The following is a 16,262-nucleotide window of genomic DNA, read 5'->3' on the forward strand; positions in this document are numbered from 1 at the left end:
GGAGATCAGATCTCTAAATTCAAAGAAGGTTGGAAAAAAGTTAATAAAGCAACTCCCTTTAGTATCCACCCCTCACTCTTTTTGACACAGGATCTCACTCTGTTGGCTGGGCTGGAGTGCAGTGGCATCATCATGGTTCACAGCAACCTCAAACTTCTGGGCTCCAGCGATCCTCCTGCCTCTGCCTCAGCCTTCCCAGTAGCTGGGACTACAGGTACACACCATTACACCTGGCCTTTTTTTTTTTTGTAGAGATGGGGTCTTACTATGTTGCTCAGGCTAGTCTCAAACCCCCGGCCTCAAGCAATCTTCCCACATTGGCCTCCCAAAGTGCTAGGATTACAGGAGTGACCCACTGTGCCTGGCCTATATCTACCTTTTGAAAGAAAGCAGAATTGACATGAATATGTGACTGCTATGTGTCCAACCCTAAGGTTGACTCACATTTAGTTTTCACAACCATCTGATGTAGTTATCACCTCACTTCAACAAAGAAGAAGCAGGCTCTAAAGTTAAATGACTTGCCCAAGGACAGAGAGCTACTAAACAGAAGAACTGGGGTTCAAATCCATGTTACTCTCAACTCTTTCCATAAGGTAGAAGCTTGACACTATCAAAGGCTGAGATCCATGCTCTAATTGAGGTGAGGCAACAACCTGTCTCCAGACATGCTGGATGATTAGCTACCTGACTCTGGACAGCTACCCTCACAAGGCTTCACTTAGCTCCTTTATAAAAGGAAAAACTGATACTAAATAATCCAACTCTACAAATCTACAATGCTATGTGTGCCCCTCTTTCCTAACTACTCTTCCTATAACTTTCATAGTTTATTCCAAATCAGCCTATTCACCTATAACCTTTTAAAACTTTTTCTATGCTAAATTAAAGGGTATAGTACTTTTTCTCACCCCTGAGTTTTTGGAAGGGTACTTAATATATGAGGGGGCAGAGGGGTATGGGGAGGGTGACTTTGAATCTAGGGAAACAAAAAGGAAGTTGAGTTCCATGAAGGCAAGAGGCTGGGCTCTGCTGGGTATTCAAACTGAATGTGTTCCGATATTATTACCAAGCACAAGGGTGTAGCTCAAAGAGAGAAGTCAAGATATTCCTGGCCTCTAGATGGCCGCATCCTAGGCCATTTCAAACCCTCAGTTTTCTCCTCACCCAGCCCTGCAGCCACCTTTCCAAACTGCAGGACAACTGGATCTTGTTTAGGGTCCCATTCCCTAAGCTACAAGATGGGAAGGCTCCTTTCTGGAGGCAAAAGCCAAGCAAGCTCCACAATGGGACAACAGAGCTTTCCTTTAATGCACATCAGGTTGGTTGATTTTTCCAGCCACCAAAAAGTAGAACTGGGTGGAAGGACAAATTGCTTGAAGATGTACTATAGGTGCAACAATAGACGAATGTTGTTTTTAGTCTTTGGAACTTCAAAGATGAGAAATGCTTTGTGGGGGCAGTGGAGGAATCAGAAGCCTCCACTGTCCTAGCAGAGATCTGCTAGCCATTCTGCTAAACTATCTACTTTAAACCAAGGCCACAGGACAATTTTCCTAGCCTCCTATCCCGCCCCTCCCCATAGGCAGGACCCAGAGTTCCTCTGAGCCTCCTTTAGACTCAATGTTATAGGACTGACGGCACTGTGCCGTATCTGCCTTTCTTCTCCACTAGCGTGTAGGACCAAGGCTAAATCAGGCTATTAGAGACCCAAAGAATACCAGGCACAAAAGATAAGACGCTTGATAAATGTTGCTCAATGAATTATCTACTCAAAATCATCCTCTTTAGACCCAATGTTTATCAGTCTTCTCTCTTTCCCTTAATTTCCATTCTTCCACCCTAACCTGGAACCTGAATTCTAGACCTACACAATGAGAGAGGGACTCTTGGGTGCTGGCATCAAGGGAACCAGCTCTCCTACCTAAAACTGAGAAGTACAATCCCAAACGGGCCTTGGAAACAGGTAAGAGCTATAGCTAGAACTGCAGCAGTGTAGGCAAGGAATGTGTGGAAAGGAGGCTATCAGGAGGCAGGGCTTTATGTCACTGGAGAAATTTCAATCTAATTGCGAAAATACAAGAACGTGCTGTTCTAACCCACCTCAGCAAAATCTCTTGAGGTTGGTCTGACCCTTTGGGTAGAGGCTGAGGGCACTGCTGAGGTAAGAAAGGGGGAGAAGAAAGACTGCTGGGCTGCTTGCATTCCTGTGGTGGGAGCCCCTGCAAACAGCAGCTGGGCCACTGCAGCAGCCATTGATTTTCCAGAGGTCGATATTCTACTCCCACAGATCTGCTCAGCCGGAGGTTTAATCACATTGAGTGCTTCTGCTCAACATCTCCCCTATGTGTGCCCCCCCTCAAACCAATAAAACAAACAACAAACACAATTGAGAATTGGCAAAGGATAGATGAGATGGTGGTCCTCACAGCTGTCCCCCAACCCCAAGAAATTCTAGGAACCAGCTTGGAAGGAGTAAATAGAAGACAGAGGGAGCCAAAGCTACATGGGGCAGTCCACAAGAAGCTTCCGGGGGTGGGCGCAGGGCTCGCCTGTAATCCCAGCCACTCCGGAGGCCAAGAGTTCGGGATCAGCCTGGGCAACACAGTGAGACCCCATCTCTAAGGGTGGGGGAGGGTGGGAAAGCTTGAGGGACAGACCCATGGGCCCCACAGAACTCTTCAACTCATTGTCTAACACCCCCATACAGACTAATCTAAAATTGGAAGATTTTACATAAACCCAGGCTTCAGGGCAATCACTCTGTGATTCTCCCCATACACACATTAAATATATTTGTATGCCTTTTCTCCAATTAAAAAAAGTCCAATTTCTAAAAACAAAACAAACCAAAAAAATTAGAAGATAATACCATGTCACCTGCCTGACCAGCCCCCACGCACACACACTCTGCCCCCAAAAGGCTTCTCACTGTCTTACCCAGTCAGTAACCACCTCTTGGCCAAAAATGTACAGAGTGTTTTGAGGGTCACTAGTTAATAGACTCAAATCTGAAAAAAATGAAACTGGGTCAGAGCTGGGCCTGAGTTAGAGAAGCCAAGAGCAGTGTATATTTATGGAATAGGGCTGTTCTAATCCCAGCAGGAAACAAGAGCACTGTAAAGCTAGAGAAGGCAAAGAAGTTAGGAACCCCCTACTTTCTCAAAGTCAAGCATTCCCTCTTAGGAAGGCCAAGCTTGTTGTGTGATGATCATCAGCTGTAATCACAGAGCTTGTTGTGTGATGATCATCAGCTGTAATCCTAGAACTTGAGCAAAGAGGGCAAGAAAAGGGGTGGGGGAGAGTGAAAGGAAAGGAACACAGAAAAGCAAGCAGAGTTCTCAGTACGAGAAGTCTAAAAAGGAGGGGTGTTGCCTTAGGCTTCCATATCATCAGTTTCTCCTCTTGATAGCAAACCTGGCTGCCCCTCAGAATGACAGCAACCAAAAAGCAAGCAAGGACGACTGAGGAAGGCAAAGCTGACACTGTGCTGAACATGGCTTGGAACTAGGGGGCTGGATGGCCTCCTTGGTTCAGGAGTTAAAGTTCTAAATTTATATTCGTCAGTGGTCTTCCCTACCATAGCCTACTGGTCTAGATCAAATCCAAATATTTGGGGGGAAAGGGTGGAACAAACAGATCTGAGAGTGAGTAATGGATAGAATCTTAAACCAGAAAAGACAGCCATCAACCCAAAGGAATTTAAAACCAAAAGAACAACTCTGAACACAGGAGAGCACACTCAAGTTCTAGAAGTAGAAGCTGAGGGGGGATAAAAACCCAAATATTCTTAATAATGGTTCCTCTGAACACTGATCCCTTCTATATGAAACTTGGTTTCTCTCCTACCTTCCCCAAAATGTCAGGAAATTACCTTTACCCATCTCAGTAAACAGCATTCAATATTCCTCCCACATCAAAGTTAGCCTTGAGGAACAGGTTCCCTGACTATCAAGATTGAGCCTTCAACCCCTAGTTCTCACCTTCAACAAGGCACAGCTTCTCAGCTTCCTTGGGAAAGGTAAAATGAGAGGGAAGCCTGCAGCTTAGAGGTGAGCTCCGCCTCGTGGCAACCAGAGCTGATGTCACAATGCCAGCCAATTCTATGCTGATAGCAGGTGGGAAGATGAAACAAGTTCAGGCCATGGAAGTGGATGGATCAAGAGACCAAGGACTCACTGGTCCCTAAAGGGGCAGCACTAGAATACATACCAGTTTCACCATAGCTTTCAGGTAGAACATCAAATGTCTTAGAGACATGAAAAAAAGACAACAGAGCTAGTTCTACACTTGATTTATGAACTATGGTAACAAACCTCTACAACTACAGGTCTCTCCCTCTGGGACAGGTCTGAAGGCAAAGATTCTCGCCTTGGCTTAAGGGGCCCTAGTGGTTTCTGTAAAGAGCATTTCTAGGTGGACTTGTTTCATTTCTTGCTCAAAGGCTCAAGTCCCCCAAGGACAGACATAAAACAGCTTGGCCACACATCTGGGGGCTGGTTTTCTGATTTTTGGTTGGTCTTCTTTGCAGAAGGACAACAGCAGAAACCAGGGCATGTGCTTCACTGAGGTAATCTTTCAATCAGTTCTGCAGAAGGTCAGAAAAGCACTAACAGGCTGGGCACAGTGGCTCACATCTATAAGCCCAGCACTTTGGAGGCTGATGTGGGAGGATCGCTTGAGGCCAGGAGTCCAAGACCTGCCTGGGCAACATATTGAGACCCTGTCTCTATAAAAAAAAATTCAAAAATTAGCCAGGCATGGTGGTGTATGCCTGTAGTCTCAGCTACTCTGGAGGCTGAGGCAGGAGGATCGCTTAAGCCTGGGAGTTGGAGGTTGCAGTGAGCTGTGATCATGCCAGTGCACTCCAGCTTGGGTGACACAGCAAGACCCTATCTCATAAAAAAAACCCAAACCAAAACCAAAACAAAACACAACAAACAAAAAAACACCACCCAAAAACAAACAAAACAAAAAACCAGAAAAGCATCAACAGGAGGAAAAGGGAAAAACGAATGGGTGAAGGTAAGCCACTGTCACTATGGCAACTGAGTTCACCCATATGTTGACTCAGGAATTTCAGAATTCTCGGTTTGGGGGATTTTTCCTTCTAGAGTAAATGCTTCCAACATCCTCCTCAAGAGCAGACCTAAATCCAGAAGCCATAGTATCATTAATTTTGCCTAGAAATCTCAACGTCATATTTCTCGATACCTCCTTCCCTTTTTCCAAAGAGAAGAGAATATGAAAGGTAAAGTCTATTTTCTGAATATAGCTTTCTTTCTCTCTCTCTTTTTATTTTTTTGTAGAGACAGGGTTTTGTTATGTTGCCCAGGCTGGTCTTGAACTCCTGGACTTAAGTGATCCTCCTGCCTCGACCTCTCAAAGTGCTGGGATTACAGACGTGATCCACCGTGCCCAGCCTCTTTCTTCTCTTAAAGGAAGTTTTTGCTGATCCTTTACAGGAGTTGGTCCTAACAGTAAAAACACTGGACTAAAAGTGAGGTAACCCGGCCGGGCGCGGTGGCTCACGCCTGTAATCCTAGCGCTCTGGGAGGCTGAGGCGGGTGGATCGTTCAGGGTCAGGAGTTCGAGACGAGCCTGAGCAAGAGCGAGACCCCGTCTCTACTAAAAATAGAAAGAAATTATCTGGACAACTAAAAAAATATATATAGAAAAAATTAGCCGGGCATGGTGGTGCATGCCTGTAGTCCCAGCTACTCGGGAGGCTGAGGCAGGAGGATCGCTTGAGCCCAGGAGTTTGAGGTTGCCGTGAGCTAGGCTGACGCCACAGCACTCTAGCCAGGGCAACAGAGCCAGACTCTGTCTCAAAAAAAAACAAACAAAAAAAAAAACAAAGGTAATCCAAGATTCTCATTTGAATGACCTTGGGCAAGTCCCTTACCCTTTCTGGGCCTTATGTTCCTCATATGTAAAGTGGGGAGTAAGAGGGAAGACAGGGGAGTGGGGGTGTTATTGTTGGGAATATTCTGTTGGACTGTCTCATGCTGTGTCCATTTTACTCTTTCCCTAATTGTAGGGGTTAAAAAGCTTAAACTAAATTTCCAAGAATCCCTTACAGATGGGTTTTGCTAATTAGAAGCGGACTCATGAGATTTGATTAAAGTATAGCAGAGACCATATTTCTGTCTCCTTCACAGGAGCATTTTGGTTCTATTCTCCGATTAACTGGGTGGTGTTTCTGACAGCAGCAGCTACTGCTTGATTTCAGCTTACTGATCCCTGGATCACAGGTTTAGGGGAGTGATTTAAGAGCAATCAATCTAACAGTGGCTCAGAGGTAGGAGTTCCTCTAGTGGGTCAAATCTGTGTCCCATTCCTGGAAGCCAAGCCTAGAGTATGCTCCTTCATTCCTTCCACTGATTTTGTCAGCCCAAATTCCCTACATTAAATCCCTATTAAATATACCTAGGCCTAAGGTTCAGTACAGAAACACTCTATCTATTATCAAATGATCCCAAAAGAGCAGCTGTGAAGGAGAGAAAACAGATTTATTCACAAAGCATATTCTCTGCTAAGCTAGTGTTTTTCTGGGGGAAATGAGCAAGAGGGGGGAGCCTTAGACCTTTAAACACATTTGTCTAGGATAACCTCCCTCACTTCTTCTTCTTCTACAACCTCCTTGGCACTTTCTCCTCCTACCCTAAGCTTTGTCGGGGAAGGGGGTGACTTGCTCACACAGGATGAAAGGTTGAGTCAGCACATGCTTTCTTTTCCATCTCTGTGTTCTCTGCAGGCTGTTATTCTGCTGAGGATGGCATTACCTGCCCAATCCAAAGTAAGTATCATCTGGGCTTCAGGGAGGCTTAGGCTAGATAGAGTACCAGCAGTAGGAAATACATTTATAAGCTCCAGGTACAAAAGAGCCAGGGCATATCAGTCCTGACACCCCTGTGTGGCTGATGAGTAAGGACAAATTTGGCCCAACTTATCTCTTATACTAATTTCTGGTCTACAGTTTCCTGTAGCAGAGGTGGGAACAAACTAAAAAACAAGGTCAAATTCAAATGGTGTGCTTAGTGAGGAGGAGGTACTTCCCTCCAGCCCTCTGTAGGACTCACTGACTCCAGGAGCCTTCATATTATGGGTAAGGCTCCCCTGCTTTTCAGACTGAGCTTGATCTGAAAAAAACAAAAGTTTCCAGCAAGAGGAATCTGTGTGAGACACACAGGCAGGAAGCAGAGCTGAGCCATGAGATACTAGAATAGAAACAGGAAATGGGCCCAGGAACAAGCATACAGTAATCTGCTGCAAGCAGCACAGGCTCCAGCAGGCACCAGGCAATATCAGGGCTGGAGCAGCGTGACTAAGATGGAGAAGCGGATTGGTCAGCCCTGCCAGAAAACGAGCGTTCTAGAGAAGGGATGGCTACACGCACAGAGCACAGCGTATGTGCTGCTCTTAGCAGTCTGGGCAGATATGACAGAGGGTGTGGGGATTTCCTTTCTGAGACTTTGTGAGAGCACCTGGGTTATAATTTCAAGGGAAGCAAGCACAGACAAATGGTCAGCTATAAAGAAAAACAGGTCACCAACCTCAGAAAGGCCTAGGCTCTCTGGTTATGAAACTTGCTAATGGCATGTTATTCCTTCAAAAATAAACCATCAAAAAGCTAGGCAAACTGCTGGCCCTCTCTCCTTGTACCATGAAATGAATAAAAGGGAAGAGAAACTATAAAATTAAAATCCTTCAAACATTCCAATTTTTAAGCATTTGGAGAATTTTTGTCACTTCTCAATAAACCTAGACAAGAACTCTCAGCTACATAGCAAGAACCTAGGGGCTATTCAACAAAGGTTTACTTAGTATCTGCCTGTGCTGGGCACATGACAGGTGTCAGATACAGGCCCAAGTGCTCAAGCAGAGGTATCAAATGGGGAAGAAGTCCTAAAGAAGGTATTTTGCCTAGATTTTGAAGCCAAAGTAGATGTTTGCTGGGTTTTAAGGGGGTGGGGGGTGGATATCTTAAACAAGAGGACCAGGAGTTGTGAGGAGCTTAAGGTACAGCTGAGTAGCTGGAGATGGCTCCACTATGGGCTCTGAACTGTAGGCATGGGGAGCCAGGATCCCAGAAGAACCCACAAAACAATTGGTGGCTGTCTCCCACACTCAGAGATTATCTAAATCTTGAGAGACATGGTCAGTAAAATTCATTGCATTCCAAAGTCTCTAGCTTGGTATTTCATTTGAAAATTTTACTCTCAGCTCTTAGGTTGTACTCTGTGCTTCTAAACCATTAGACGTATGAATCACTCGAGGAGCTTGTTAACAGAGTTAGATCCAATAAATCTGGGATGGGGCCTGAAAATCTGTTTGAGGTGATTCTCTAGTTGGTTAGTTCCTCCAAGCAGGTCCCATAGGTTTGGCCACCCCCTGTCCTTTTCACAACTCATCTGTGCCTCCATCACAAGGACTGGGAAAACAAAAGTGAAATGGAAATTAATTTATATTCCTTGCTTTAGGACAAGTCTAGTGAATGTTAAATGGCAAAGAGTGGAGGCTTTTGTCTAAAAATGAAGAAGAGATCAGATGGTCCATGCTTTTCCTCTACTAGGTAGAATGCTAGAGGAAATATTTCATCTGAAATATCAGAGCTAAATTCAAATCTTGATTCTCATCCTTGATTTTTCATATGTAAAACAGGAGTGGATGCTCAGTACATTTCAATTCCTGTCCTTCCAGAACAATTGGTGTTGACTGTAGCTCCTTTCTTTCTAAAATTTGGATTCTACAGGAACAGCATAGCTCCCCAACATTTCCTTTTTCCAGACCACCATAATTCCAAGCTCTGAGAGTCTGAGAACATCACAGAGGTAAAATATGAGTGGTAATAGCTACTATTAGATTTCACTTGGAAGACTTGACTCGGAAACCCCAGAGATAAAAGAATACCCATGGATAATTTGATAGACATTAAATATCCTAATCCTATTCTCCACCTCCCTCCCAGCATCAATGACGTCCACTCCTACCTAACCAGAGGAAACAAGTATGATCCAGGTCTTCAATAGCAGCCTCTATCTTTTTCAACCAAGGGTACAGTGTCCCTTGTAAACTAATCCAGCAGACGCCTTTGATTACTTTTTCTCACAAATCCAAAAAGAGGTACCTGTTTATATACTGTACAAATATTCTGCCAGTATCTTTCCCCATCCCCCTTCTATCTGCCTTACACATATGTGGATTTTGAGATGAAGCTGAGGAACTTGGACTAATTCGGTCACCTCCCCTTCTTTCTAGTGCCTTTCAAGAGTGCTCTTTCCCTTTTTTCCCTTGTTCATTTCCTTTCCTCATGCCCTTAGAAATCTGTCCCTTTCCTTATTAAAAAGGATCCCAATAAAATGCTTCATGACAAATCCAACCGCCTATTTTCCTTGAAATATAAATTTGATATAGACCATCTTCCCCCTTTCTCTTGGCTTCCAGAAATATTAATCCGGGTCCTCCTGGGATCTCTGCAACTCCCTGTTGGCTACTTCTACCTGATGACCTCAGGCACTCTCCAGGGCTCCATCTGGCTCCTCTCTCCATAATCCACAGCCTGGGAGGCCTATCCCTACTTCATTCCAAAGTTTAACTATTAACTATAGTTTAACACAGACAGCTCTCAAACTCTTATCTGGACTCAGCTCTTAACAAAGTTTCAGTCTCCTATCTCCAACTAGTAACTAGGTATTTATTTCTGGACATCTTACTATATCATATTCCACAAAATAAAAATGGAACTTAACTTCTCAAACTTCTCAAAAATGAGTTTCCCTTTCTGTCAATGAGACTTCTTCCCCACTCCACCAATCAAGATCTTGAAATATTCCACCAAATAGAATCCACTTATTCTCAGTTCTATATTCTTTCCTGCATGTTTCATATGTGTGACTGACTAGGTAGCTATGTAAATGAGATAGAAGAGGTAGAACTCCACACCTCTTGCCAGAATTAATTCAACAGTTTAACTCATTCTTTTGCTTTCAGACTCTCCTTTTGACAAATCATATCACACATCAATGAATCATTTTTGTAAAATATTAGTTTTATCATGTTACTGCCCTAATTACCTATCTGCATGCCTGTAAGATCAGATCGAAATGGCTTACTTAGCTCCTCAGGGCCCCAGTCCCTGTGATCTAGCTTTCCTTCCCATTATTTCCCACCCAAGGAAGCCTGACCAGCTCCCAAATATCATCTATACCGAGCCTCATCCCCATCCCCACTTGGCTTCTGCTCATGCCAGACTTCTCCTTTTTAACCACTCAAATAATACTGAACTTCTTCCATGACATCTTCCCTCAACTACTTAGACATAAATGGATCACTGACCTCCCCACACTCTGACAGCACTCATTATTAACATTCAGGCATATGTTCTTTATGTCTATCTTTTTTACTAATGAAACAGAAGAGCATCCTTGAGGATAGCAACTATGTCATATTCAGAATCACGGACCTAAGAGTTCAGAAGCCATTCAAGTTCAACCCTTGTAAAATATCTATTTGCCTTCCATATAACACCCATAGCAAAAAGTGTGCCAGGTTTTATTCCAGGGACAAGGAATTTATCTACATTTTATTTATTAAATATCCTCATCCTCCAGATCACAAAGGAATTCATGTGTCATGCTTAGACTTAAACCTATAGACAAGAGTTAGCAGGCCGGGCGCAGTGGCTCACGCCTGTAATCCTAGCTCTCTGGGAGGCCGAGGCGGGCTGATTGTTTGAGCTCAGGAATTCGAAACCAGCCTGAGCAAGAGCGAGACCCCGTCTCTACTAAAATTAGAAAGAAATTAATTGGACAACTAAAAATATATATCGGAAAATTAGCCAGGCATGGTGGCGCATGCCTGTAGTCCCAGCTACTCGGGAGGCTGAGGCAGGAGGATCACTTGAGCCCAGGAATTTGAGGTTGCTGTGAGCTAGGATGATGCCACAGCACTCTAGCCCGGGCAACACAGTGAGACTCTGTCTCAAAAAAAAAAAAAAAAAAAAAAAAAAAGAGTTAGCCAGAGGTTTTAAAGCAGTAATGTAACTTGGCCAGGTTTGTTTTTTTAAAATGATCACTCTGGTGATTACGTTGAGGAAAGACTTGGAAGGAAAAGAAACAGAAGACTCGGGTCTGTGGCAAGATACCAGGTAAGAGATAACAGGGATCTGGGGGGGAAAGGCAGTGGGGAAGGAGAGGGGAAACCAGAATCAAAAGCCATTTCTAAGGATTTGGTGACCAACTAAGTGTGGCCCCACTAATGGAAGAAATCCAGGGATAAGCACCATAGAGCACCCAGGGTGGTACTGGCAATACAAGGGCTCCCCTAACCCAGGAATAAACTGCACTGAGGCCACAGCTGTAAGGCGACCTTGTTTCTTCTAAGACTCTTTTTTCCCACTATTTTCAACCCACAGCCTGCCCTCAAGATCATCAAGAGTCAAACTATAGTGTAAATCACCACTATTATTCAAGCTACCACTGTGGCTTCCTAGCGTAACAAATTTTTTTCTTACCCTTTCAGAGGGCTACCTACCTCAGTGTTATTCCAGTTGTGGTCTCTGAACTGGCAGCATCTGTACCACTCGAGAGCTTATTAGAAATACAAATTCTTGGGTCCCAACCCATACCTACTGAACCAGAATCTAAGGTAGAGCTCAGTCATCTGTTTTAATTAACCTCTAGGTGATTTTAATACGTGCTAAAGTTTGAAAAGCACTAGTTAACCTCTCCAGATCAGGGTTTTCAATCCTTTATCCATTTTCCATCACTCTCAGCCGGCGCAGTGGCTCACACCTGTAATCCTAGCACTCCGGGAGGCCGAGGCGGGAGGATCGCTTGAGGTCAGGAGTTCGAGACCATTTTCCATCACTCTATACCAGGTACACTTTCTTGAAGACCAAAATGTAAATTTACAAATGTGCCTCAGTAAGAAAAATTAGGGAAGCATTCACTATTCTAGGGAAACCACATACACTTGGATTAGTCATTTAAATAGAAGCGTTTAAAGAGACCACTCCATGGCGGTCTCAAAAATGACTATCATCAAAAGTCAGATACCAATATTCAGGTAAGTTCCTTAAAGATTTTACTCCATAATGAAGAAAATTAAAGACCTTAATGAAACACCTAGAGATTTGCTCACCCATCCCTTACGAGAACCTTCTTAACATAAGGTGAAGTGATAGATATTTTACAAGACAGATGACAAACCCTAATCTCACTTCTTAAGGTCACTGTCAGTAAGCACAAATAAATCAATCTATCTTTTAAAATGGAGTTTGAGCCTTCCCATAACAGTCTGTGATACCCACTTTGCCCAGGAGTGGAAACAATCTAGTAATATGGTCAAGCTGTCCCCTGTCAGATGTATACTTCCTGAATGAGCATTGTAATGGACACTGCTCAAGTTCGTTTGTCCAATGAGTTGGCACCTACTGGCACAAGGAACTATGATACCAACAAGCAAGGCAGCAAATCAGCCCCCACTGAGCCTGCATTAAGTAAGTAATTTAAATTATACTTGAGGTAAGCACTGACAAGTATACGTGCTAAGTGTCTACTATAGCAAAGGAACGTGACACAATCTGGAATAGTAGAGATCTACCCACAAATCACAATCACCTGGGACAGCTTCCAATCACACCAATGCCCAAGCCCCACCCCACATCAAACAAATCAGAACACTGTGAACCTGGACACTGGTTTTTAAAGATAATTCACTTTTCCAGGTAATTCTAACATGCAGCCATGGTAGACAACCACTGGTCTTGGGCATCACATGATAGGTGTTGGGGGCATAGAGGTCAAGAACACAGTGCCTGCCCTCCAGGAGCTTACCATTCAAGTAAGTAGAGGCATCAATAAAATGCTCTGTCAGCATGGAGCAAGAAACCTCAAATATAGGATAGTGCTTCTCTGGGTAAGGAGAGAGAGAAGTGATCCCAGAGGTTGGAAGAATTACAAGCATGCTAAAAAAATAAACGAAAAAAGAAATTAAAAAAAAAATAAAAACAGAAGTGATCCCAGAGGGCTATATAAGGTTTTACCTATGTTAGCAAAGTTTGGTTTCTAAAGATGGGTACTCAGGCACCGAATTGTTCTTTATACCTTTTTTGTTTTTAAAGAGATGGGGTCTCACCCTCTTGCTCAGGCTGGAGTGCAGTGGCGAAATCATAGCTCACTGTAGCCTCAAACTTCTGGGCTCAAGCGATCCTCTTGCCTTGGCCTTCCAAGTAGTTCGGACTACAGGTACACACCACCACATCCAGCTTCTTTAAACCTTTTTGTATGTCTTAAATATTGCAGGGTTTTTTTTAAGTAAGATAAAAACCGCCTTTAGTCAGTAAAGTCATCATAGAAGTTATTTAAGCTGAGTCCTGAAGCTTGATTAGGAAGGAGTTTTCTAAGGAAATGATCTTTAAGTCTGAAAAATGAACAGGAGGAGTTGGGGGGAAAGTAAAAGACAAAGGGAAGAGTGTGTGCAAAGGTCTGAAAGCAAAAAAAAAAAAAAAAGTATATGGGGCCTTAGAGAAACTGAAAGAAAGCCATGAGGAAGGCAGAGAAAAAAAGGATAAAACAGAGGTTCTCAAACTGCCATCTCTGGTCCAGTAGCATCAGAATCATCGAAAAACTTGTCAGAAATGTGCATCCACACGCCCCACTCCAGATCTACTGAATGAGAAGGTGTGTGTTGACGGGCAGAGGACAGCAATCTGTGTTTCTGATGCCTGGGTAATATTAAGGATTTTGGACTTTATTCTAAGATTAATGGGAAAATAATCGAGACCTTTAAATACAGGGATAACACGTTCGGATACCAGCAGCTAAATGGTTTTATGCTAAATGGTATTAATAGTTGAGCAAAAACTCCTCAAAATTTAATTTTTGCAATAATCAAGGTCACAATCATAATGCCTCTAAGGCCCAGCAGGTAAAGTGAATGAGCGAAGAAGTCAACGGGAAACTGGAGGGGCTGCTCTCTAGTCAGCCAAGAATCTACTCTGATGCCAAACACAAATAGGTGCCCTGCAAACATCTGTTTAGTGAAGAAATGCACTGGCCAACTCAGGGATCTATTAACGGCTGGTTAAGAAAGGTGAGGGCCCTTGTAAGGATGTGACTTCTCATTTCTTCAGATGTGACCGTTTCCTAGCCTGGGTAGGCAAATCTGGTATCAAATCAAAATTTCAAAGAATAACCACTTTTTGTTTCTTGTCCAAGCAGCAGAGGGATAAAAAGCAATTCAAAAAAACAAGGTGCCAATAACCCAGCCAGCTCACCTCCCACGTAAGCTCCTACCACAGAGCAAATGACCCATTTGGATGAATCTTTAGTGGAAGTCTAAACTTGGGAATGTTCCTTGTGATAGGCTTCCCAGGAACATCCCTCCCCTGGGCCTAAAAAGCTGCCAACACCTTCATTTCAGTAGGTCAAATCAGAAGCTCTTGGATTCCCAACCCTTAGAAGACATGCAGGATCTTTGTGTATGAGCCTTCCCAGGACTGAAAAATACCAAATACAGTTCTATTGAAAGGTCACCAGAAGCAAGCAAAAACTTTTTGAAGGGAAGCAACTTACAGCACTGACAGAAATCCATCGATTTGAGTTCTTGACACAATAACACCTCACCCCGATTTAGCCACAGACCATAGATGATGAGGGAGTGGTTACATATTTCTGACTGAATCAGGTTAAAAAGCACATTCCAGTGAAGTTCAGGATGCAGAAAAGGATTGCAACAGACACTAATGAGAAGGGAACAAAGAGTAATCGCTTTATTCAGACACTTCTTCCCCCAGTTCCTTAGCTGAGAAAGTCAACAGCCTCAGAAACCCTATCTGACAGAGTGCCTCTTCATCCGGGCCTTGAAGCCTGAATACCAGGTACTGAGGGACTCTATAGATTGTGCCCTACTAAGGTTATATATCAGACATCTTCAGGGGAAGCCAGTGGAGGTTTCATAATGAAGAGAGTTTCTGCCTTCTACCCATTTCTTAAAGATCCAGAAACCATTTTCTCCCAAGTCAGAATAACTGAAGAGACAGCCTTCAAACCCAAGCAGAGTCAAATTTTTAGAAGACTATTATCTGGGTATGTGTGGCTAAATTTCCATTTCCTAACTGAAGTAGGATTTGTAATTCAGGGTTTGCTACCTACCGTCTTAGTCGTTTTCAGAGTAGCCTGTTTTATTTCTGTGCCCAACAGATTAATTTTCAGAGGCTGAGTGACTTGCCCACAGAGCTAAGACTAAGGGTAAATGTTCCCAGAACCAGCCTACAATTAGTTAGTGTTAACTGTCTTTCAGATATCAAGCACAGTCCCTATGCCCTGAGATGATGATTATAAAAGCTGACATTTATGAAGTGCTTGTAATGTGCCAATGCCTGTGCTTGCTTGCTCTCTATTAACCTATTTAATGTTAATCACCACCCCATGAAGTGGATATTTTTAGGTTCATTTTACAGATGTGAAAACTAAGGCACAGAGAGGTGAAGTGACTTGCCCCAGGCTACAGAGTTAGTGGTAGAATCAAGATACAGACTCAGGAACTCTGGCTCTAGAGCCCAAGCTCTTAATCATCAGACTATGTTGCCCTTCTCAGGATATGATCAGTCCGTTCCATAAATAAGCCCCTGATTCCATAATCAAGCACCTGAGCACCAAGCATGCTACTAGAAAAAAGCACATATTCATACAAAACCACCACCAGAAAAACCGCTTAGTGTTCATCTTACCTTCTAGGTAAATACTAAGCCAAAAACCTGAAAATTAAGCCCTCAAGAGTAAAGTCAAGAAACAGACTTTTTTCAGCTTTGATGGAGAACAGTGCTTCTAACATCTCCATCTTCTCTGCCCTTCATGAGTTCAAGCCTAAGAGCCCAAGCTTTAAAAACAAAAACAAAAACAATAAACTCTATAAACAGATCACAAACCTATTCCTGGGCAGGTAGACAGAACAGATATTCTATAAGTCAGTCTTTAAATGCCTACTCAGAATTTTGAACCTGAATTCAAGAATAACTTATTGTTCATTTAGATCAATACCACCAAAACATCCAACTTGAAACTAGTTTTCTTTGGTTTCCTTTCTGCCCCTATCACTTTTGAGAGGGTAGCAGAAATACTCACAGGCAAGCTGGAGGGTCTTGACTGAAGGCTCAGGTTCATATCTTCTTGCCCTCCCTTACTGGAGGTCATTGAGGGGGCTGAGGATGCCTGAGACCCAAATGAATCTTGAGATAGCTCCTAAAACAAGAAAAA

General features: G+C 43.3%; 1 protein-coding gene across 2 annotated transcripts in view; it reads right to left on the minus strand.

Moving 5' to 3' along the window:
- ARID1A (AT rich interactive domain 1A (SWI-like)) overlaps nucleotides 1-16,262 on the minus strand; it is a 72,662-nt gene that overhangs the window by 26,511 nt on the left and 29,889 nt on the right. For both annotated transcript variants that reach the window (XM_012645988.1, XM_012645989.1), the window contains exon 4: nucleotides 16,131-16,247. In XM_012645988.1, the coding sequence (XP_012501442.1) occupies nucleotides 16,131-16,247 (117 nt within the window). The remainder of the gene's footprint in view (nucleotides 1-16,130; nucleotides 16,248-16,262) is intronic.

The sequence above is a fragment of the Propithecus coquereli genome, unplaced genomic scaffold (assembly GCF_000956105.1).
Source record: "Propithecus coquereli isolate 6110/MARCELLA unplaced genomic scaffold, Pcoq_1.0 Scaffold239, whole genome shotgun sequence".
NCBI lineage: Eukaryota > Metazoa > Chordata > Mammalia > Primates > Indriidae > Propithecus > Propithecus coquereli.